A 24535-nucleotide genomic window follows, 5' to 3' on the forward strand; every position below is an offset into this window, starting at 1 on the left:
TATCTGCACTGTAAGAAAGGTAAAATAGTAATTTCCAACTCACCTCATATAAGTACTGTAGTGCAATCACTATCATAAAAGTACAAGTTACAAATGTAGACTCTAAAGTTTTAGATTGTTTTGTTTCTGAGTGCAGTTATGTAACAAAAAAAATCTACAAGTTCACTCAGTCCTACTACTTGTTCAGCCAATCGCTAAGACAAGTTTGTTTATTTTTATGGGAGATAATGCTACCCACATCTTATTTACAATGTCACCTGAAAGTGAAAACAGGCGTTCACATGGCACATTTGTAGTCAACAGTGCAAGGTATTTACACGACAGATATGAGAACATTCGTATAACCCTTTAAGTGGTCACATCTAGGCAGCCAAAAATTAAGACACTCAAAAATACTATCACTTTTGAAAATTAGGTTTATTTTAAAGGTTGCAGTGTTAAATAATGCAAACCTCACATTTCCAAGCTCTCAAAATATTATTTAGCATAACGACATACATACAGCGTAGCTGTTTTAACAATTTGAAACACATATGAGCAGCTAAGCTCATGTGTGATAGGCTCAAATGCACACGTGTACGAGGGCAGTTAAAATTATGCATTAACTTTCACAGTTCCTGTCTTAGGAAGTGTGTGACACTAACATTCCATTAGTATAGTTTTTTGCATTTCATTTCCAGTGTGTGTATACGTAGGGCATTTTTGTTTTGTTTCAAAAGAAATGTTCCCAATTCTCGAACACATACCAGTCAGTCAAAGATTAACCAGCACTGATCACCCTCATTAGTAAACTCTTCACTAACAAGTACCAAACACCCAAAATTCAATGTACAGTATCTTATTACTTGCAGGCATAACGCACATTTCTTTATCTGTGCATTCATGCAACTATAAGTGCAGTTCAAGAAAAGCACCTCCTGCCACTTGACCAGTGCTCTTCTCCCTTTAAATCCCCCCCTTTTTTCCCTGCAATTTTATCAGAGGCCTGAAATCTGCATTAAGCAGCTTAAATCACTCAGTCTTTAGAGTAGCTTAAACAGATTAAATCTATAAAGTCTTAGGCCCCAATTCTGCAATGAGCTCCATGCAAGTGGACCCCTGCATCGACAGAGTTGTACTGAAGCCAAAGGAGCCTGGCTCAGAGATCCACCTATGCAGAATTTGTTGCAGGATCGGAGTCTGAGTCTTAAATAGTTTAAATTGATCTAAGGTCTTACACAGGTTTAAACAGGAAAAAAATTCCAGGAGATACCATGCAAGTGGTCAACAAGGTGGCAGGAGAACTTAGCGCTGTGTTGGGCAAGGGATGATATAGTATAGGCTGGATTTGATTAAGTTTTTCTCAGTTCAGGGATCACTAAATATTCACAATTTTACAACAACCAGACAAGATTTCCCTAACCTAGAATTTGTTTTGGGATACATCACAGAAACTTAAAATCAGTTTGCTAAATTTTGAAGTTATGAATGTTCAGGTAAATAAATTTTGAAAAGTCACACTCAACCTACCATGCATCCATGCACCACTCCTTTACCAAAAACATATCTATCTAAACATTTAAGAACTGTTTGTATCTTTGATAAATCACAAAGATTTATTTTTGCCAACCAAGCAGAGGCATTAGTGATCACTGAGTGCTATGACCAAGTCAAATCTCAAGATCCAAACATGAGAATTTTTCTTGTGTTCTTGTCTAAAAAGGCACAGCTAGATTTGTTTAAAGAAAAAAAGTGAGAAGTATTTTTCAATCTTCAGTGACCCACAGCACATCTGCTCAACCTTGGGGAAAAGGCCTCAAGCAGGTGAAGTTTCAATACACACAGGGAATGTGCCAAACACGTGAACACAAGGGGCTTATTTTACACATACGGGGGCCCAGGCCCGAAGCCGCGGCCACGGCCCGGGCAGAGAATGACACTTAGAAAAAGTCACTGTCTTCGAGACAGAAGAACTAGAGGCAGCGAGACTGGTCTGAGAAAGGGCCAGCGAAGGCCGAACCCCAGGGCGCGTGCCGAGGGGATCCCCACGCGGACGCGGGATAGTTACCGAGGCACCCCGCGCTAGCAGCCTAGCCCCGGAGAGATTTAGCTATGGAGCGGACAAAGCCTCGCGTGTCTCAGCCGGGTGGGGGGGGACTGGCTCCGGAAGGGAACAGGCCAGGGCAGCTCGACGTGCACCTGGCTGCAGCTGCTCTCAGCACCTGGCGCGGGGACACCTGCACCCCAAGCCGCCCGGAGCAGCTGGAGACCGCAGCCCCCACCCGAGAGGCAGCAGCAGAGCTGGGCGCCCGCAGGCGCGGCGGGGCCCGAGCCTGGCGCTCTCTCGGGCCTGGCGAGAGGGCGCCGCGCTCGCAAAAAACACGGCTTCTTCGCCACTGACCGCCGCCCCCACCCCGTAATAGGTCCCACTCCGGCGGAGGCAACGTCCCCCAGAGCCCGTCCCTCCCCCCCTCCACGCGGGACGTGGGTGGTAGCTCCCGCTGGCCCGGGGGGCGGTGGGCTAATCATCTTCTGCGCCGAGGGGGGAGACTCAACCCCAAAAACCCGCGGGGAAGGCGGGGCGCGATGGGGCAGCCTGAGGAGCCGTGGGGCTGCGCGGAGGCAGGCGGACGGACATACGGAGGGGCCGCAGCACTCACTCCTTCTTCAGGGCGAGGAGGCTCCGCTGCAACTCTGTCTGTCCCCAGCGGGGGGAGGGGCTGTCGCTATTGTCTGCTGACAGGCGGTTATAACGGCTCCCGAGAGGCTCGGCCGGATAGTTGCGGAGAAGCTCGCGCCGCGGTGGTGAAGGGAGGAGGCGCGCCGCTCGCTCGCGAGTTTGTTTATTTACCTCGTTAGCTGGGTCGGGGGCGTCAGCGCGTGCGCAATAAAAAGGATGTAGGACGTACAGTTCCGAACCGAGGCCAACAGCCTGGAGCGGGTACGGATACCAGGCGGGCTCAAAACGCCTAGTGACTACGGCAGAGACCACGTGGTATAGAGGGAAGTCGGGGGGCGCGCGCAGTGGCTGTCTCTAAGCGCCACTTCCCTTTATGCAGAGGGGGTGCCTATTCACCTGTCCCCCTGCGAGGCACGTGCCACTGCCCCCCTCCGCGGGCAACGCGGAGCTGGGTGGGAAAAGGCAGCCGGTCCGCGCTACGGGCCTCGCCCCCGGCCATTACGGGCTTCCCAGCCAGCTCTGCTGCGAACGCGGGCCGGGGGAGCTGCCTGGCTCTGAGCCTTTGCCGCGACTGTGCAGAAGCGTAACGGAACGGGGCACTTCGCCTTGTGTCTTCAACAGAGCCGGGCTCAGGCCAGTCCGTGCCGACTCCTGCCCGCCGTCGATGGGGCTCGCTGTAAAACCAGGAATGGTTTCCATGCCCAGCTGGGCCTCTTGCTTGGGTTGTGCCACAGCGAGAGTGTGCGTGTCGGAGGGGAAGAGGCCCCGGCCTTCAAAACAGCCTCAGGCGCTGTGTGAACTAATAAATTGTTCAAGGGTCAATGAGGTTGATCTACATGCAGTTCCTGTCCCAGCTGAAAGCTCTGGGCCTGGAGTCAAGCTGGGCTGTGTTAGGCCTTTCTGCCGGGGTTGCCTTTAATTTTGATTTGCCCAAATTATAGCCATTACCTTCTGCTCATTACGTTATTATGACAATAATGGCCCTATCATAGTAGGTGCTGCACAAATACATCATAATGACAATCCCTGGCCAAAAAAGACAAAGGGTAAAAGCATCATATTTTACAAATAAGGAGCCAACTGAGGCCCACACAGGGTGTGATCTGCCCAAAGGTCACTCAAAGAAAAATCTGATTACCTGCAACCCAATCACGTGCACAAAATCATTCTTCCTTCAGAGGTCCTCCGTACAAACGGCTGTACCATGCTACATTCCCTTAACCAGGATGGAGGCTATTACATTTATGTGATGTAAAACCAAAAGTATCTAACCTAAAGCTATGTTAACTGGAAAACAGAGAGAAAATAAAAAACAAGCCATGTGAAATCAGAGTGAGTAATAGCTGAGACCTACTATAAAAATCTTGTTGGTCTAGTGATTTAAGCCAAAGAATATTTACATCTTAAGCATTCAGCATTGTTTTCAAGTTTTCTCAACATCTCAGACATCAGGACTATTTCCACAATGCACATTTTCTCCCTCTGATCTTCAGGGGCAAATATCTCAAGTGGCTTCTTACATATCTTTTGGGAAGGAGTCATTGTCAAGTTTAGCATTTGAAAATAAATTTATCACTGTCCCCTCACTGACACAATTCTTTGCATCCAATATTGTACAAGTAGGGCTAGCTGTGCTCCTTAGGTGTTCTAAGCTGGGAGATTCTCTTTAGGGTTCCATCTTGAATGAAATATTCTATCCTAATCTTTTAGCATGGCAATGAAGGAATTATAAATCTTTAAATGTTGGGAAAGCCTGAACGCTGTTCACATTTCAAGATTTAATAACTTGTCTTTTAAGTTAAAACAAGAGAAAAAATATCAAAAGGGCACCATAAAGAAGTGCCTAACCATTTATTAAAGTCAGCAGTTTAGTGCCTAGAGTCTGACAAATAAGAATGATAAAAAAAATTACTCTGAAACCAGTACAGAACAATCCTCATCAAATAAGAACTGATTTAAGCCATTTCCCACCCCATAAAATTGCCTATCGGCTAAATTTGTGTACCACGTATCATCCCAATATGACTAAAAATGATTCACGCAGGTGAAAACACATTGTAATGCAGAGGATGTATCTGAGGACTTATGTGCCTCTTAAATCTCACCTTAACTTCCTAAAGCAAATCTTTGGCCCATTATAGACAGCAGCAAAACTCCCACTGACTCATGAGACAGGGATTTGGCCCTTAGTATATTGTTTAAGTGGTATTGAAGCACGTGCAGACTATATGCATGGAATGAATTTCACCATGATGGTCTCAACTCCTAAAAGAGGGTCTATAATGAAAAAAGCAATAGATCCCGCACCTATAGCAGCCACTATTGTGTTTAGATACTGTAATAAAGATTGGAAATCAGGTTAGTCTAACTCAGTAATTCTCAACCTATTTACCATTATGGGCCACATATGCAGCTCCCTATGTGTTATGTGGGCTGTATCCACATTATATATGGCCCTGAGGATATCACATGGGCCGCAGCTGTGTGCTGATTGGGTTGCAAGTGGCTCACAGGCCAAGGGTTGAGAATCTTTGGTAACTTCAAATGCACAATGCTAACCAAGCAACCCTACAGCTTTTAAAGGGCTGGGTATTTTTTGCAGTTACTTTTAGCATGGATATAACAGCTGAAACAACTATCAGAAGAATTGTGGCCTGGTAGATCACTGTAAATTAACTCCTTACATTCTGTTTACTTCCACATTGCACATGAGTGAAATGTCCAGATAGGCTATAAATACCAATTAATGAATAACATAAAGACAATACAAAGACAACCAGTAAACAGCTGCTTTGTGGGACCGAATTAAAATCTTGTAGTCCCTCTCATTTTTACCATTAAAAACCAGGACTGTCTCAGGCAGGGGAGGAGGAAAAGTTAAGAATGTTTTGTACATACCAGCTCTAATTTCACTCACACATTTATACAAATCAGAATTTAATCCTTCAGTTAGCATATTTATTTGTTTTTTCCTCCCTGTATCACTGTTATACCTCTCAGATTCTCTTTAATCTGCTTTCATATATAGACTATCAGAATCTATTCAAAGCCAACAATTCTTCCAGTTCTCTACTGAGTAGTTCCAAATCTTCCATTCAAACCAATTCAGTGCATTAGTCCCTCTTAGCTTGAGATGTAATTTCTATTATAGGGGGAAATATATACGCCATGCACAATGTGGAACCAAATCTGATACAAAGTAGATAAAACACACATCTCTAAGATTTGCTAGAGATTTTAAAAATCATTGTTAAGTGAATGACGTAAATGTTTTTACATTATCCTTGGATAATTAAATAAACCTCCCAATCCTACAGAGATTCACAGAGCATCAAGTGACACTAGTGACTGAATCATTCTTTCCTACATTTTAGTCTGCTTCCTGAGCCTATATGGCCAAGTTTTTTTTCATGTGTAAAATACAAAGCAAAACCAACACAGTATCTATTTAAATGCAGACTAACAGACAAGATCATTTGAGATATATGATAAAGGCATAGTATGTGCCTTTGACAGTTGTGTTTCACACAGCTGGTACTGTGATGTAGAAAACTGGAATTAAGCTTTTTAATACATTTACTGTATTTCCATTTATTGCTTTAGGGTACATGTATTAAGTTCTGAATATTAAATACATTAATGTAAAATTTAACATTACCAAGAATCAATTATTTAGACTTACAGCACAGTTAAAAAGAATCCTAACCATAACCACCAAACACAAAAAACAAACAAAAACAATTTTTAAAAAAAGCACCTGCAAATCCCCTATATCACAATTCTACAGAACAATGGGTAATAAGTCCAATTTTTAAGGATACAGTATCTAGGCCTTTATACAGCTGCAAAATGGTTCGTCAATATGATTTAATACAGTTTTGTGCAATCTATACAGAAAAGACCAAAAATTGTGTTATAAGACAGTCACAGTATTATCATGTTACAACATGATCTCCTGATATGGTAAAATTTGCTCTGTAGCAGGCCTTTAATGGTCTGATGCATGGGAAAATGAAGTTCTCTTTCTCTTAATGATCATGTATTGTGTACTGGAGGCTTTAATTCAAGATTCCTTAAACTATGTTAGAAATTAATCTCAGTTCAGACTGGAAGGATTTACTGTTGCTAAATTCAGCAAATAATTCCGGCTAAACTTTTCAAATATAGGTGTTTAAAGTTAGGTCCCTGCATAAAAATGGCCTGGTTTTCAAAAGTCCTGAGCTATGGGGTGATCATCACCTTTGAAAATCAGGCCACTTTTACTTAAGAGCCTAAATATGAATGTAGGTGCCTAACCCTTAGCACTCAAATTAAAAAATCTTGGCCTCTGCCTTCAAGTCAGCTCAGCTAACTAGCTTCATGTGGGAATGACACCACTTTCTTACAAAAAAGACTATTCAACTTATTGTCCAGAACTAAACAAATATGATAGTTGTAAACCAATGGATCTGTGTACTGTCTACTCTGAAGTAGATTTGGATTTTAAAAGAATGAGTCACATTTCCTTCTAAATGAAAAGTTGTGAACAATTAGTACTAATAACCATGTATTACATTGTACTGGCTTACCTTAAGGTGATGAATTTGGTCCCATATTTTACCATTTCAGTAGTCCACAAACATCACATTTCAAAGCTGGATAAGTGCAAGTCATTTGTTTAAAAAAAAAAAAAAAGCCCACAAACAAAAAACGCAAATAAATAATTGCATCAATTTCTCAAATAAGGGCATAATACTTGTTTCGCACAGAGCTTAAAAAGGTTTAATATAACCTTGTTAAAAAAAAAAAAAAAAAAAAATTTAAACAATTTTTAAGGCATGTTTGGCTCATGTAGTGTAACTCTAACATAAGAGTAAGTAATTAAATACTGAGAAAAAATAAGAAAAAATATTTGAAATATTTATATGTGCCTTTGAAGAACAAACTTACAGTTTTAGATCCCAATGCTGATCTCAAGCATATGTTATGTAAAATATATAGTATGGGTGATGGGAATTCAGTCACTTCCAATTACTAGGTCAAAGTCCAGTAGCCCAGCCTTCGAACTATGTATTTTGCAAATTACATGAACCGTTACATATTTTTAAACCATGAAAGTGAAATAACCTTGGTCTTAGAATATTCTTGTGTACAGTTCAGTAGTCTTCAATCTTCACTAATGTTAATTTTTAAAAAATGCACAGGAACTTATGGAGAGATTTGAAAAACCAAGGAGTATAAAGAATTTAATATTTTCCTCAGGAATAAAAAACTTTTTAATCATGTGCCTGTTTGTGGTTGTTTTGCCAATAAGAATGTGTGTCAGATTCTTTGAAACTGTGTAAACACAACAGACACACATGATCTCTGATGTAAATATCAAGTTACAGAACAATGGTTCATTTACCTGTGGCTGCTAGTTTGCTAGTACATGAATAAAGAAAATGTAATACAATGATTCCAGTAGCATGTGCTGTTACAAATGTGTCAAAGAATAACTACATCTTATAGTCAGAGTTATTGGACATTTCAATAGAATCTAGAGCAACAGAATTGACACCAACTCCAAGGCTGGAGCGCCTCAGTGATAGTTCGGAGGCAGGAATATGCCGTAATTCTCGGCGAGACAGTTTTACTGGAGTTACTCCTTGAAGCTGTGTTATGATCTCTCTTGTCTGAGACTGAGAGAACAGTTGAGGATGAGATTTTGAAGGCCGTACTTCATCTGGTCCTGCTTGGTCTTCAGTACTACTTGATAAACACCCTCTACTGTATGGTAGCTCTGAAACATCTTCTTCAAGCTTGTATGAATTCTGCCACCATCTCAAACCACTTGTTAGGCTGTCTATTTCTCTTAATTTTCCTGATTGTTTATTACTTTCAGGTTTGGATGTCAATTTGAATTCTTCTGAAGAGACTCCTGCTTCTTCTTGGCTCAGTATCCTGTCAGCAGCACCATTATCTAAAATTAAGTTTTCCAGGAAGCAAATGGTTACGACATAATTTATTCATATGAGTATCCCCAGTCAAGGAAACATTGTTTTACCTTAGGGCATTAACATTAACTACAGATAATTATTTCTTGGGTGTCTGGCTGGTGAGTCTTGCCCACATACTCAGGGTTTAGCTGATCGCCATATTCAGGGTTGGGAAGGAATTTTCCCCCAGGGCAGATTGGCGGATGCCCTGGAGGTTTTTCGCCTTCCTCTGTAGCATGGGGCACAGGTCACGGGTCACTTGCTAGTGGATTCTCTGTACCTTGAAGTCTTTAAACCATGATTTGAGGACTTCAATAACTCAGTCATAGGGTAGGGGCCTATTACAGGAGTGGGTGGGTGAAGTTCTGTGGCCTGTGCTGTGCAGGAGGTCAGACTAGATGATCATATTGGTCCCTTCTGAACTTAGAGTCTATGAGTCTATTAACAAGATTAAATGTGAAAGCTGTCTCCAATAATAACCATTCAACATCGATGTATGCAATGTAGTTGTAGCCATGACAGTCCTAGGATATTAGAGAGAGAAGGTGGGTGATGTAATATCCTCTTTTGGACCAACTTCTGTTGGAGAGAGAGACAAGCTTTCGAGCAACACTGGTGGCATTTTTGTTAGTCTGCTAAATAATCATCTCATATATAATGATAGAAAGTAACTAGATGTTACTTCCATCTGTCTAGGCATTTATATCTTGCCCTTCATCATTTTAACTTGTAAGTAAGTGACCCAGAGCTAATGGACCAAAGCATAATGCAAGTTTTCAAAAGCAGCACCTAAAATTTCAACTGTAGTTATCCAAGCAAATGCAAAATTCTGCAAATTCGATTTTAATGTGCATGTCCTGCATGTCCATTTCTTAGACTGTTTTTGAAAACCTGACCAGTAAATTTAATTAGCAGAAAAAAACCCCCCAGGTGTTATTCTGTTGCATGAACACATCTAACAATAAATCCAAAAATAAACTAAAGATAAGGTAAGATATTTAACAGTAATATTACAAGAAACTGAACCACTATTTGATTTTTGCATCATTCCCATCAAAAATGTATTTAGAAAAATTACATGGTTCCAGGGATCATGCATTTTTATTTGATTACATGGCCAGGACTAGATTTTGGAGAAATTCACTTGGCCTGAAAGATGTGTTTACCTGACAACTAAAAATCTCTATTGTAGTGTTTCCCACATTGAATTAGAATCAGCTCTCCTGTAGTACTATAGTTTGTGATTAATGTTTTATACTGAAATGAACTTGGCTCATTTCACCACTTAGAATGAGCTGGAGGGAAAGGATTTGTCCATAAGACATTCAAGAGGGGCATGGACCCAGTTGAGCATACAGCCAAAAGGAGGCACTGTGTTACCCACAGTGGCCCAGAACAGGAGACATTTTGGAAGCAGAACTGATCAGACTCAAGGAGAAACAGGGCCAATGAGCAGCAGGCTAGAATCAGCAATCTGAGATCTGGTTGTGGAAGGATTAGAGAAGGTCAGGGGGAGTAGCCTGCAACCAGGAGCCATGAGGTGAGAAAAAGACAACATGGAGGGGGTCCTCAACTAGGCATACTATAGGGACTGAACTCTGGACAGTGGGACATACAGGCCAATATTTAATTGCCTTTTACTAATGAGATGGACTAGAAGGGGTACCCTAGGCACTAGGCCTGAGAAGCTTCCCACAGCACAATTGCCTTTGGTTCCCCCTCTCCTGGGCTGTACCCTAGAGCCAAGTTCAAATCTGTAGCCTGATTTTGGGTGTTTTAGTAATTTGAATGAGATTATAGGCTCACCAACTGATCTGACTAGAAGATAATGAGGTTCTTGTCCCAGAATCAGGTTCCAGAAGAGTTTTATGGGGACCCCGGGTTGCAGGATAGGAAGGTTCACAGTGATAGCCAAATTTGTATAATTTTATAAGCTTTTATTAAGATAACATAAAATGATAGACAAATGACGATGAAAAGAAAATGAATAATCAAATGGATGATGGATAGGATTACAGTCTTATTTTAGAGACTCGTAATATATATATGCTTTGGATTAATATACTCAAACCCTTCCCTTGATGGCCTGGTTGAGAGAGAGATTCGGTTCCTCAACTCTTGAGTAGAGGGGTGGAGAGCTAGGCAATGCTCGAGGGTTAAGAACTATGAGGCTAAGACTAACACTACAAACAATATGAAGTATAAATGAAGAACAAAATCTTAACACTAACTAAAAGAAGCTTCAAGAAGGAGTAGCTGACGATCGTGCCATGTAACATGATTTGCCCCTTCTTATACCCTGAGCAGTATGGGTCCTCCTTCTAAGTCCAAACTTGGATTCTTCACCGCCCAATTATTAGGGTACACTTATTCTATAGGTTGGCAGGTTCATGCGTATTAATGACATATCCACATCCTTTCCAGACGGTTCATTTATCTCACCTTTGTTATTTCTGGCCCTTTTGTGGGTTCTGAGGTATATCTGTGAAGTTTACCTGGGGCATAACCTGAGACAGCTCCCCCTGTTTTGATGCCTCCTGACTTATCTAGGGTAAAGGTTATAACCATATACGTCTTATCCTTTAACTCATCATTACTTATCTGGACCAAAGGTCCCAAACATATGTATGCTAACTGCCTTAGATTTTATACAGGATGTGGCCTGTAAGGTACCTTGCATTACCGCTAAAATCCTTTAATATAAATCTATGACTCTATAATCATAAAACAACAATACTTAAATCTATAAGGAAAGAGATATATATATATGCAAGCAAGCAAGCAGGCTAGTCCTATAGGCTACAGAACTATTATGTTTATCTTTTTATTGTACTTGTCTAAACCATGATACCTAGGATATCTGCATTCTTTCTACTAGACCTAGTAAAGATTCCTCTTTTACTTACTAGAAGTCTCTTAGTCTTCAATGGGAACCCACCAAGAGGTAATATCTGTGTAGCATAAATTTGAAGCATCTATAGTACTTGCCTCAGAGTTAGTGGTATGCATCACATGCTACCACAAATCTAAAAAAGGGACTAGTGAACTTCAAGATTTACAGTGACATCCTGCACTGGGGTCAACTACAATACCATTGGAAAGCTTTCAGATAGTAAAAATCCTTTGTTTTTAACTGTTTGAGACAGTGAATACTGAAGTCATATTAGAATCCAGAAAAATAAAGCAAGATAGTAATCCCATGCAATTTTAAAGGTACAACATATTGTAAACTGCTGAGACTAGAAACAAATGCTTCCCTTGCTTGCAAGTGAAAGAAGGCAATAACTCTTCCTGGACAGGTATTATCACCATTAAAAATTAACTGAGGAAAAACTGCTTTGTTCAAGTCTGCTCAAATGTAAAACATTTAACGCCTAAGACACTGCACCTCTACATTAACTATTTGTGAAATGTTACTATTAAAAGTTATATATTGTTTCTATAGTGACTACACATACTTTTAGTTGGTGCCACCAGCTGATGAAATGACTCCCCCGCCAGCTCCTTCAGTTTCTTCTTTAGTTCTCTGCTGGTTTTCTTATAGAAGAACAAGTCTTTTTCCAATTGCTGGACTTTAACTTCATGCAGTTTAAGGGTTTCTGAAATACTTTCACCATCTTGTTCTAAGATGACAACACTAATTTTAGCTTCAAAATGTTTGTTTAATTTTTAGAGATGCAAAAAATAATGCAGAATACAAAATTGGACAGACTACAGCCCACTGGTGGTTTGCTCCAAAAAGTTTAGAATTAGCATTATAAATTTTCTTCTTAACAGGATTCCCTTGCACAGCAGCAGAAAATGGGAAAATACTTGGAGGTTGGGTGGCCTCCTAGCCCTGTAGAGAGGACACTATGGAGAGGAAGTTGTGGGGATATTTTATATTATTGAAAAAGAACACAGTGTGACTGCATGAGAAAGCTCCACTGGTTTACAAGGTGTGAATCTAATTTATGAATTAATTTGAGGTATAAAAACTCTAGTAAAGACAAGCCCAATGGGACTACTCACAAAGTATGGTGCTACTCAAGAAGAGTAGGAGTGGCACAATCAGGCCTTCTGTTTGTAATTTAAAATTTAATTAATTAAGTTATAATTTGTTTTTCCATCCATCCATGTTCTAATCAATCCACTATTTTGCTGCTCATAACATTTTAAATTTGAATTACTTCACATGTCCTATCAGCACTGTTCTTAGCCTACACAGATTATTAGGAAAGTGTTGGAATTTAAAGCATCAGTCATGGACCATTGTTACCCATTGTTGCTGATCAAGGGTAAATCATAATTTTAGACTATTTCATAAAAACATTTTCCATTTGTGAAATGTAAGGTTTAAAAAACCCCAGATAACTTGGACTAAATTATGCAAATTAACTAAATTAAAGGATTAAGTGCATAAGGATTGCCTAGTTTACCTCTGTTAGAATCCTTATTTGAGTGGCTTTGTTTACTGTAAAACATTCAAGGTTCCAGTTCTATGATGCATTTTGTCAGGGCGTATGTGCATGGGCACTTGCGCACTTAGTGTTGTCATTTTTTTTACATAATTTTTTTTAATGGTTCTTGTACTATTTTATATGACGTAAATCCAGGTGTGCCACATAGGTACTAATTTAATAATGTTTTCTTAGAGTCTCTAGCAGCCTGCACTAGTCTATACAGATAGCTGGGGTTCTTAGGTTACAACAATATAATATTAAAGGGATAAGGTCTGATAGAGTTTGTGTACTCTTTTTTTAATACTACATTTTAAATTGAGGTTTTTGCATAATGATAATTTTTTGCCAGACCTGCTGTGATTTCCTCAGGTGTGGAGACCTACCAGGGAACTCCTGATTTAGATAATGACTCCAGTTTGACTATTGCAGGGCTTATATTAATTTAAAGTAAGATGTGGAACATATTTAGCTGGAGTAAAGAGTGATCAAAATATCCTGGTGAAAAGCTACTTTCATACAAAATTGGTGAAGAGATAAAACTTCAGTGGGCATACTTTGTAAAATGGCTTTCCATATGATCTAAATTTGTATATTAAAGAGAATACCCTCCCCCTCAATGGCTGACTCCTACAAAGTGCCAAGTGCCTCCTAGGAGTTGAAGATACTCATCAGCACCAGCCAGGAGACACTTAGCATCTTAAATGACTGGGCTCAAAGCAAAGTTTAAAGATTTTGGCCCAAAACCTGCTCACTTTACTCAGACAAGTAGTTCCATCCAAGTGACCACTGATTCTAAGTGTCCAACAGGAGACACCTGGGACCTGACTACTCACAAATCTAACTGAAATCAAGAATTGCTGACATGTGGCACCTCTGGAAAGAAAAAAAAAAAAAAAAGAAAAAGCAAAGTGTCTCAAGTTGGGCACCCAGAAATCAGCACCTACTTTTGACCACTGACTTTTTAGGGTAAGAGTAATTTTAAGAGTAACACATTGCAAAATATGGTCCTTTAATTCACATTTACATCAACAAAGTTCCACTTTTTTAAAAAAAAAAGTCATTCAATTTCCGGTGTCTAATGTAAAAACTTAAAAAATTTAGTTTTCCTCTCATATCAGAACTTAAATTGTGACTGTGCCCCAGCATTCTATCATGTAATAGAATTAGGGTTTGTCTACACTTACACTACTACAATAGTGCAGATGCACCAGTAGCATTTAGTGATGACACTATCTATGCTGACGGGAGACCTTCTCCTGTCATCATAGGTACTCCACCTCTGTGAAAGGCAGTAGCAATGTTGACTGAAGAAACCCTCCTGTCAACATAGCGCTGTCTACACCAGGAGTTAGGTTGGCATAACTGTGTTGCTCAGGGGTGTGGATTTTTCACACTTCTGAGTGATGTAGTTATACCGACATAAGTTTGCAGCATAAGACCAGGGCTTATTTATAAGACAACTGTAAGTTGTGGCTACACGTATGAAGTTTCAACTGAAATGCAATATTTTTTATAGTGAATACATAGCATTTGCCAATAGAGACCCCAAAAAGCAAATACCTTTGAAATGATGCAATATTAACTGTATCTTTTGCTCATGTTCTTTCTGCTGGAGGGTCAGTCGCCTGTCACACTGCAGCATGAAGTGTTCAAGTGCCGATTCCAGTTCACGTACTATGTTTTCCTTTTCTATGACCCTCATTTCCAGCTCTTCAGTCTGCAGCTGTAATTTACGTTCTGCCTCACGTAGGCTAACAACCTAATAAAGAAATATTCTTATTTTGACTGAACAAATAATTCCTAGTAATGGGTAATGGAAACAGGCTCAGCTAATGCCCCTTTTGAATAAAAAGGAGAACATCTTGAAGGAATGTACTTTTTTTTTAAATAAGTCATTGTATTGTGCTGACTGAAAAGTAGTATCTTAATGCATATAATATTCATTAACCCATGAGGAATAAGTCTTTCTAAGCCACACACATTCACTAGAAAAATAGTGATCTAGACTGCATGTCCACCACAAAAGTACTAAAGGCTTATTATAGAGAAGGTTCCTCCCTGCTGCTGCTGGATTCCACAGCCATGAAAATTGCTGCTGACTTGCACTTGTTTTGTTTGTTTTTTTAAAATTATGTATCTAGCCATATGATCATGAAGAACCTTAACAATATGAACCAAGCGTAAATTAATGTTGTGTTGTCTTCCTCATTTTGCAAACGCCTGTAACAGTCACTCTGTGAGATGTGACCTGCCTATCTATCTCAGAAACTTCAAAACAACAATTGAAATGTCAGCTTGGTTAGGCATTTCACTGCTACTAATTTTAACAAAAATACCTAGCTAATGTACTTCTCATAATCCCAACCTACCTCCCACACCTCAGATAGTAAAAGCCCCAATTTTCAGCAGCCAAAACCTCCAGCTTCTCTCTTGAAAATTTGTGATTCAGTTATCTGTTGTCAATAAAAATATCTATAGTATATTGTAAACTGAAAACACAGAGCCATCATAAAATAAATTGAATGTAATATCAAAATAATCACAGGGGCCAAATGTAATGATTGTATTAATTTTCACATTTAATTAATTTTAAAAAATTCAAATTAAAAAGTGAACTGCCACAGAATTTGCAGTTTGTCACACTGACATGTTGCAGTATCCAGGCATCTTGTCACAAAATCAAATCAAACCACAGAACAGGATGATTTATTCCTTGGGTACCTGTCTGTAATGTGTGGAAAGAAAAACTGTGATCTTATGAAGAACTTCAATTTAGGAGCTGTCTGCTGGAGGTCTCATGCAGCCAGTAGTAAATTCTCATGGAGTTTCTAAATATTATAGATGATAAATTTTCTAACACAAAAGGAATTGCTGCCAACATGAAGCAACTCTTTTGGACCTTGTATCAGATAAAGATGAATTAATTACTGCACAGGAAGTTGGTGGTGCCTAGAGACAAGCAATCATAATCTGATCACATTCCATATGTACAACTAACCTCAAAAAAGGACGGACTTCCCAAAGCTGAGGAAAATTATGAGAAAAATTGATTGGGAGGAAAAATTTAGAAAAAAATTGAATGAAAACTGGGTGTTTTCTATGAAGAGTTTATTAGGTGGTCATAAAGCCATGATTCCACAATCAAGAAATAGAACAACTTTGGCTAAATGACCATCCTGACTTAGTGGCAAAATGAAGGAAACAGTTAGAAATAAAAAGTTATATATAACAAATGGGAAAAGGGGGAAATAGAGAGCATAGTAATTGATTTGGTAATTGATTAGGAGTTATAAAGTGAAGAAAATTGATATGGGAGGCCAGGGAAGACTCGATGGCTGGTAGGACCAAGGACAATAAAAAGCTTTTTAAGTATATTAAAAAACGAAATCCTAGCAATGATATAAGCTCATTACTAGATGGAAGAGTAAAATTGTTAATAATGACACAGAAAAGGCAGAAATGTTCAATAAATATTTCTGTTCTGTATTTGGTAAGAAGCAGGATGAGGTACTCATCTCATATGAAGACAATTAAGTATTCTCAAGTCCCTTAGTAACTGAGGAGAACGTCTGGACAACATCTACTAGGGATAAACATTTTAAAATCAGTAACTCAGATAATTTGCACTCCAGAACCCTAACAGAGTTGGCTGAGAAGGTCCCTGGTCCAGTCTTGTTAATTTTTAATAAATTTTGCAATACCAGGTTCATTCTAAAAGACTGGAAAAGTGCTAACATTGTGCCAATATTCAAAATGCCAAAGGGGATGACCAGGGTAACTATGAGTCAGTTAGTCTGACATCAATCCCAGGCAAAACAATGGAAAAACCAGTCATTAAAAATCATTCTAACTCTCTCTTTGGCCCAATGAATATTTAAATATTTATACACAGTGGAACAACTTCAACAAGAGACAGAGAGCCCCATCCCAGAATAACCTATAGTCCAGTGGTTAGGAAACTCTCCTGGGAGGTGGGAGACTCAAGCTCACATCCTTACTCCACATTAAGGCAGAGGGGTGAACTGAACTTGGGTCTCTCACATCTTGGGTGATTGCTCTAATGACTGGGCTAAAAATTATAAGGTGGTGGGCACCATCATTACCTCTTTCTCCTCATTTTTCTTGAGAAAGGTGCCTAAGACAGGTTCGCTCCAACTGCAGGAGAGGGTTCACAGTTGTGAACTGCAAGTAGAGATAGGTACCTATGTCTCTTTGAGGAGATGGGTGTAGGCCACGCCTTCTCCTCAACACTGGCTAGCTTAGGCTGCCCCCAACTCAGTATGCTCACTTTTGTGATTTCCATTCTCTAGGCACCTAACTCTGCCTATGCATTGTATAGGAGCCTGGGTGTCTAGCTTAGGGTTGTGAATTCCATTATGTGCCAGGGCATCTAAAAGAAGTTAGGCAGTGCAACACCTAATGCTGCAACATCTAAATCCCCTTTGTGTACTTTGTGCTAGAAGGATCAGTTGTCAGGACAACACTGGGGGAGGGAGGGAACTCTTACCTCCACATCTGAAAGTAAACACCATGTAGGCAGGCAACATCTGAAAGGAGGTTGACAAAACTGACATGTAAAAGTTCAATACTATTCACAGAAGTCTCTGGCTTGATAGAGGGGAGACAGAGCCTAACTTCAGCAATCATCATTGAAAACACAAACTTCTTTTTTGTGGGGGAAGGATAGTCATAAGAATTTGGACAACTTAATTTTATTACCTGTGACACAGTGAATAATAAAGTTCAGTGTAATATTATTCATCAGCCAAAACACACCTTGTTGAAGTATTTGAAGAGAATAGCTCTAAGCTCAGAAGCAGACAAGAAAACTAGTTTTCCCATTACATTGGCCTCGCTCTGTGTAAGGATTTGAGATGAGGCCCTAAGTGAGTGCTGGCAATTCTGAATATTTTCATTCTTGTAGTCAATGGCGGCCTCTAAAGCTTCAATCCCTTCTTCCAGTTGGAAAAGGACATGTTCTTCCTATAGAAAAAAGCAGAAATGGGGTGCCACTTTCCATTTCAATTAAAAGCTATGCAAGAGTCAATATACCCCAATGTTAACGTTAATTTATTTTATTATACAGAGTTTGACTATTTTGAGAGAAGATGTAGTAACATACTATATATTGAGAAAAATAGTTTAAAAAAGTGATTGTTTTTTCTTTTTCACTATGCATAACTCTGTGTGTACTTTATTATATCTTAATTAATAGAAAATCATGAGAGCTACAATTTTCTACTTTTAATTCCCTGTTTTCAGTAGAAAGCAGTTTAGTAGCTACTTTGTTAGGAATCCTGAAATAGAGTGACAGCCTGCAAATGTGTATCTTTTCAGCATAGTGAAGATGAACCTTGTCAGGAGAAGAAAAATGAAACACAAAAAGACACCACAATGCTTTTTGTTTATTTGGTTTTTTTGGTGTGTGGGTAGTGGGAAGGGAAACAGGGAATGTGCCTAGCTGACTCGGAAGCTTAACTAGGCTGCATCCTGCAGTGGAGAGACATAAATTTGTAGGCAGCCTTGTCTCTTGCTTCCCATGACAGATGTCAGCCCACAGTGTCATGAAGGTGATGCATTTTTAATTCCCTTCAGAGGAAAGGAACTTGCTGCATAAGCATCACCTGCTGGCCAATCCAGAATAGTATTAATGTCAGTTTCAGTGGCAGCTGTTAGACAGCTGTCTAAGGCTTTGTCTACACAAGAAAGTTATACTGATTTAACTAAAGATTTAGGTCACACAGGCTTGAAACTCCTATATCAGTTTAAAGACAGAATTGTGATGGCCATCTAGAAAGGAGAAGCATTTGGGGTTTAAGGAAGAAAAACTGTATGCCACACAAAAAAGAGCAAGGGGGGTTGTCAGGACACCAACTGGAACAGATCGTCAAACCTCAACTTTGTTATCTAGCAATGCCCCCCCATGCTATTCATAGAATCATAGAATATTAGAGTTGGAAGGGACCTCAGGACCTTACTGTTGTAGTTACTTTAATTCCTCTGCATTTCTTAATTACAATTTTAATATTTTAACAAAAACAGTTCAAATTTCTCAATTATAGTTTATCAGATACCTAGAAACATGTTTAGATCATGATTAGTGTGTTATATTATTAAATAGTAACTAATGGTAGCAAAAGGTTCTATTTACTTACTTCAGGGGACAACACTCTACCATCTTTAAGTTTCTCATCCACACTATTTCTTCTTCTCAAAAGCTGGTCCCTTTCCTTCTGAAGAACCTGAACTTCTTCCAAAATCTGTCTCCTCTCTTCATTGGCACTGGTCTGAAGCTGCACACTTTTATCAAACAATTCCTTCTCCAGCATACTCATGCGGGTAGATAATTTCAAGCTATCTTTATTTAAAGCCTAAAAAAAAATCCAAACCCACAAATGATACAGAAATACTACCTATTATTAACTAAAGTGTACATAGTTTAGATTGCATGCCTTTCAGAGTAGGGATGGTCTCTTTTCTACGTTTGTAGAGCACCTAGCACAATGAGGCTCCAATCCCATTTGGGTACTATTATAACATAAATATTTACTCATTATAAAAGTGAAGAAACACTCAACTTCAGCTGTCCACATGCAGAAAGTTAAATCATAATTTAGTCATCGCCAATAATAAGGACACCAGCTGTGTTTAAATTTCTATTCATTTTTGCTCTTAAGATCAAAAACAGCCAAAAAAGATAATTTGTTCTCAAATAGCAAAGGGATCAACCAAATTTTACAAAGTTTATATTAATACTCTGCGCTTACCCAAAACATTTAGTCTCCAAAATGCAAAAGTGTTTTACAGAAGGTGAATAAATATCATTATTCTACATTATCCCCAATTTAAAGTCAGGGATCTGAGGTACAGAAGACAGATTGGGTTGCTGAGATTACTCAGCGAATCAGTGGCAGTATCAGAGATAGAAATTGAATTATATGAGATCCATACTGCTGCCTCCTTTTCTAATATGCTTTATCTGGGCATTCAAACAGTGGTACTGTAATAATAGTTACACAGTATTATATAGAGCACCTGGCTAGATCTTAGTTTCTTGATTTCCAAATGGCTCTTCTCTTGTAGCAATGCTTCCTTCTTGGTTATGATAGCTTCTCTATTCTTTAAGTCTTCTTCCAGTTCTGCTAATTCTTGACGTTGATGCAGAACCTTCTCTAGTTCTTCATCTAACCATTTCCTTTGCTCTTCTACTTTCTACATTTTAAAAAATAATAAAGAGATATATGGTATTTGTCAGGGCTCATAAATACCTCTTTTGTGCAGCATTCTATAAATACAGTATTTTCTCATCTAGAAAAAAAATTCTGTCAATTTCAGATTTCTATAATTTAATCCAAAATTAACATTCTTAGTGCTAATAGTAACTCTGCAACAGAATCTTGATTTGAACTCAAGATTATTAAAATAATTGGTTGGCTAAATTTGGAAAGACAAAGCAGTATTACATTGCAAAGTCTGCTATACACTTTTGTATAAGACAGCCCTTGCTGAAATACATGTTATTTTCCTAAGAAAACTTCTTTAGCACAGGTACAACCTGTTACATTACATTTCATCAAGACTATTTACTTGCCAGAAAACAGCAACTGACAAGAAAATGAAAAGCTAAAAAAAGCTTCATTAAGGACTCAAGTCAGAAAACTAGTGCCCTGATCCTGCATTCAGGTCTGCTAGCTTGGATCTTATGCCCAAGTGAATCCTACTGAGGGCTTGTTTTGAAGAGATTAAATCAGTGTTAAGGGACTGGAGAGCCTCATTACAGGCCACACACTTAGATGCTTCTATGCTCCCAAGGGGAGATTCCTTTGCCCTTCTTGTTTTTATCTTCTTAGCATGTATTTCACAATTTCTGGCAGTAGGGGGAGCTGTGGATGGGCATGTCTGGACATGCTGTGTATGTGACATGTGACCATCACAAGGTGCATACATAACTGATATATGGGGGGAGTGTTACAGCTTCTCTGTGTGGTTTGTGGTTGAGAGGTGACAGACTCTGAACAGAGAGGAAGGTTCATCTGCCCACAATTGGTACTCTCACCAGACAACCGAGTAGGGAGTGAGATTGTTTACTTTACTTGAGTACTGTAACCCAGGATCACATATTTGGATTCTACTGTAGTTTTCAATAAATGATTAAAATCCACCTCGTCTCTCTCAATGTAATTGAATTGCTTTAGGAAGAAAGGCAGTTCATAACATCAACAAAGTACTGAAAATAGCATCTGAAGCCAAAAAGCTGTCTATATTAGGAGCCCATGTTGCCAATGCGGAAGCAGCCAAAACTACAGAGACTCAAGAGAATACTAACCATAGGGAACCAGCACTTCTCTTGTGCGAAGAGCTGGACACAGACAATGATGTCTCGAATTTGTTCTAAGTCTCTCAGATTTTCTGCACCCCACCCTACCACTCACTGCATCCGATTGCCCATTCACTCTTGGTTCTATGCTCAGGTTTGGAATAATGTAGGTGGCATTGTCACAGAAGTTGCTACCTAAAGTTTCATAAATAACAGAAACTCGATGAAAAGAATCTTGAAATTGTCCACATTTGGGGGGGGAGAACCAACTTATCACCCTCCAACCCACCAGCTAGCCTCACCTAGTAGATGCCCAGAGGAAAGGGAAAAAACCCCTCCGAGCTGCTGGCAAAAGACTTTTACAACTCTGAGTGACTATCAGTTGCAACCCAAAGCCTATAAAGAAGTACAGCAGAAATCCTGTACCTCTGTGCCACCAGAAACTAAATTAATGGTACCACCATAAAGCCAAACGTAAACCATCACTGAGAGCAGCAGCAAACAGAAGTTATTCCTGCTCGCTGCTGGAGGATTACCATTCTTTTTGCCCCTGGTGGACAATTTATCCCTGCTTCAAGGAAACGAGGGGATCTAACAATTGATTTGAGTACAATTCTGACAATCAGAAAACAGAATCTTTCCTCCTGCCTCACAGGGCCAATCAAGAGCTTGGATGGAGGAAGATGAGTTTTGTCTCCCCTTGCTTCTCAGGACCCAACAAATTTGGAATAGATTAACTACCTGTAACTGCTGTGAAGTTCCTCCCGAGTTTTTCTTCTTTTTAAAAGCAGCGATCTCTTCATTTTTAAGTTTGAGAATCTTCTGCTGCTGTTCTGTCTTTAACTGAAGTTCCTGTAAGTAAGAAGATAGAACTATTATCCTGGCCTTGTTGAGTCTAGTGTAATCAAATTTTATAGTTTTTTTTCTGAAGGAGTCCATGTAGATGTATACTATAAGATATAAGATTTTCATTTCACTAATGAAAGTTGTATTGTAGTGATCGGAGGTGGATAGTAAAATAAAAAAGCCTGAAGAAGAGGAAGTAAATTCTAAAAATTTTAAGTGAAAATATTTTTTATGCATTTTCTTCATTTTCTGATCTTGAAAGGCATTCCTTGTATTTATGGGAAGCCTTACAGTTATGCATCATGGTCCATGAGAAAGTAAAGGGGCGAAATGGTATTTTAGCCTTATCCATCGTAGAGAAAACTAAGCCTCTTACTTTGATTAGTTGTTGGTCCCGTTCAACCTCTGCCTCAAGAATTTTCTTTTTTTCACTCTCTTCTCGCAGTCTTTTCTGTAGCTGGGCCTGCTGATGCCTCATGTGATTTACATTCTGCTCAAGTTCTGTAGCCCGTTTCTCATTTTGGGTGGATAATGATGCCAACTTCTTAGTGTCCTGCTGCTTCTTCTGTAAGACCTGAGTTCATATGGCACATTTCAGTCTAACAGCATAAAAACTTAAAGAAGCAGAAACATATCTTAGGACAGATATCAGTAAACAAGTCCACTGGTATTTACACTGATTTGGGATTTTGTGTGGTATTTGGATAGAAGACTTGTGCCACAAAGCAGATGGTTTGCAAATCAATTTAAAGCAGTCTCCCTGTCTAAGTTCTTACCCAGTACCAAACACCATAGTATGTGAACACCTCCATGCCACAGACTAATCTCTATTTTGTCCACCTTTCTAGTAAGAAAATACACTTCTGACATAAGGATATTGTTAGATGCATGCATGTACCAACTATTGGTACACTAAGGGCCTGATTATCTATTGCAATTCCACAAAGTCACATTGGCATAAAACTTGTTGTAATGGAGCAGATTAGGCCCTAAGTGTTCTATGGGATACAGCAGTAATTCATAACTACCTGCACTTTTAATTTAGCTGCATCCATTTTCCGCCGGAACTCTTTTTGTAACTTGGCTTTCTCAGCAACATCTTTCAGCTCCTTGTTCTCCAGCTCCTGAAGCTGCTTTTGCGTTTCAGCTAATTCCATTTTGGCCTGCTCCCCTTCACTCTCCAGTTTAGTTATTTTCAAAGAATACTGCCTGCTTACGGACTGAGCATTATTACCTTAAAAACAAAATACTACAAAATTGTTTGAAAAATCTATGATGTTGAACAAAACAACACACTATTTCCAAATTCCATATGAAAATCTAATCCTTAATTATACATCTAAAGAGTTTATTATTTACAATTTATTTCTGATAACACCCACAGATTACCAGACATGTTCAAAGCAGAAAAAAAGGCATTGTTCCTTCCCTAAGAATTCACAATCAAATGGACTAACAAAGGTGACACAAAGTGGGGAAAGGAGTACAACATACACATAAGATGCCAGATGTTGATAGGCCATACCTTGATAGTACAAAATATTTATAACCCAGTCACCAAAAATATACATAGACTATTCTCAGCAATATTCTTGCCATTACTGGCAGTTAGTAGTAGTTTCTGGTACTTGTCAAAGTACAAGTAGATCTTCAAGAGGAATTTGAATATAGTCAAGTTCAAGAAGGACATTCCCTCTGAAGGGTATGACATGGAAAAAGTAGATAGGTATTTACAGAAAAAAAATAATTAGGAAAGTACACAGAATATTTAATTAATGTATAGTGGGGCCCCTACGTACATGTGGGGCCCCAGGTGCCACTATAATACAATTAGTGAATAATTATTCATAAGTGACAAACACTTATCTCTTTTATAACAACCCCAACTGAACAAGATTACAGACAACTAAGACAATTAAATAGTTAATCCTTGCTTTCATTCATATATGTTTTTAATTCAAATGTGCTTTACACAAGCCAGTTACCTGTTTTTACTAATTCTTTAATGAGTTCCTCCTTCATTTTGATATTAAGTGCAAGTTCTCTCATCTTTTGCTTGGCCTCGGTGAGTTTCAGCTCTGAATTCTTTAATTTCTGCATGTTTATAATGTGACTCTTCCGGAGGCATTCAATCTCTTTATCTTGAAAGAAAGGGGCAACACTGAGAACAAAGGTCTATAACATGCTATATATATCCAGAGGACATTCTGGTCTATTCTCTGCATATGCACTGGGGAGGGAATCAGAAAGACAGGATGCAAGGAGTCTCTTCCTCACCACCTGCCATCTGAACAAAAGCAGGACAGGATATAGA

At 39.1% G+C, this 24535-nt stretch overlaps 2 protein-coding genes across 5 annotated transcripts in view; both read right to left on the minus strand.

Moving 5' to 3' along the window:
• GKAP1 (G kinase anchoring protein 1) overlaps positions 1–2989 on the minus strand; it is a 33636-nt gene extending 30647 nt beyond the window's left edge. The window contains exon 1 of one of the 3 annotated variants that reach the window (XM_067568445.1): positions 2831–2989. The gene's annotated coding sequence lies outside the window, so the exon portion shown is untranslated. Of the gene's footprint in view, positions 1–2639 lie in introns of all 3 variants that reach the window. The other 2 variants (XM_067568444.1, XM_067568446.1) reach the window with 2 other exon arrangements.
• Positions 2990–5497: 2508 nt separating this feature from the next.
• The window catches only part of KIF27 (kinesin family member 27), a 35297-nt gene continuing 16259 nt past the window's right edge, over positions 5498–24535 (minus strand). For both annotated transcript variants that reach the window (XM_067568564.1, XM_067568563.1), the window contains exons 9-18: positions 24207–24362; positions 23250–23455; positions 22598–22795; positions 22117–22227; positions 20094–20270; positions 19214–19429; positions 17835–18041; positions 14619–14817; positions 12075–12239; positions 5498–8600 (exon numbers count right to left, since the gene is read on the minus strand). In XM_067568564.1, coding sequence (XP_067424665.1) covers positions 8137–8600; positions 12075–12239; positions 14619–14817; positions 17835–18041; positions 19214–19429; positions 20094–20270; positions 22117–22227; positions 22598–22795; positions 23250–23455; positions 24207–24362 — 2099 coding nt within the window. In that variant the 3' untranslated portion in view covers positions 5498–8136. The remainder of the gene's footprint in view (positions 8601–12074; positions 12240–14618; positions 14818–17834; positions 18042–19213; positions 19430–20093; positions 20271–22116; positions 22228–22597; positions 22796–23249; positions 23456–24206; positions 24363–24535) is intronic.

This window comes from Emydura macquarii, unplaced genomic scaffold (genome assembly GCF_026122565.2).
Source record: "Emydura macquarii macquarii isolate MOO-44397 ecotype Brisbane River unplaced genomic scaffold, CSIRO-AGI_Emac_v2 contig_2897, whole genome shotgun sequence".
NCBI lineage: Eukaryota > Metazoa > Chordata > Testudines > Chelidae > Emydura > Emydura macquarii.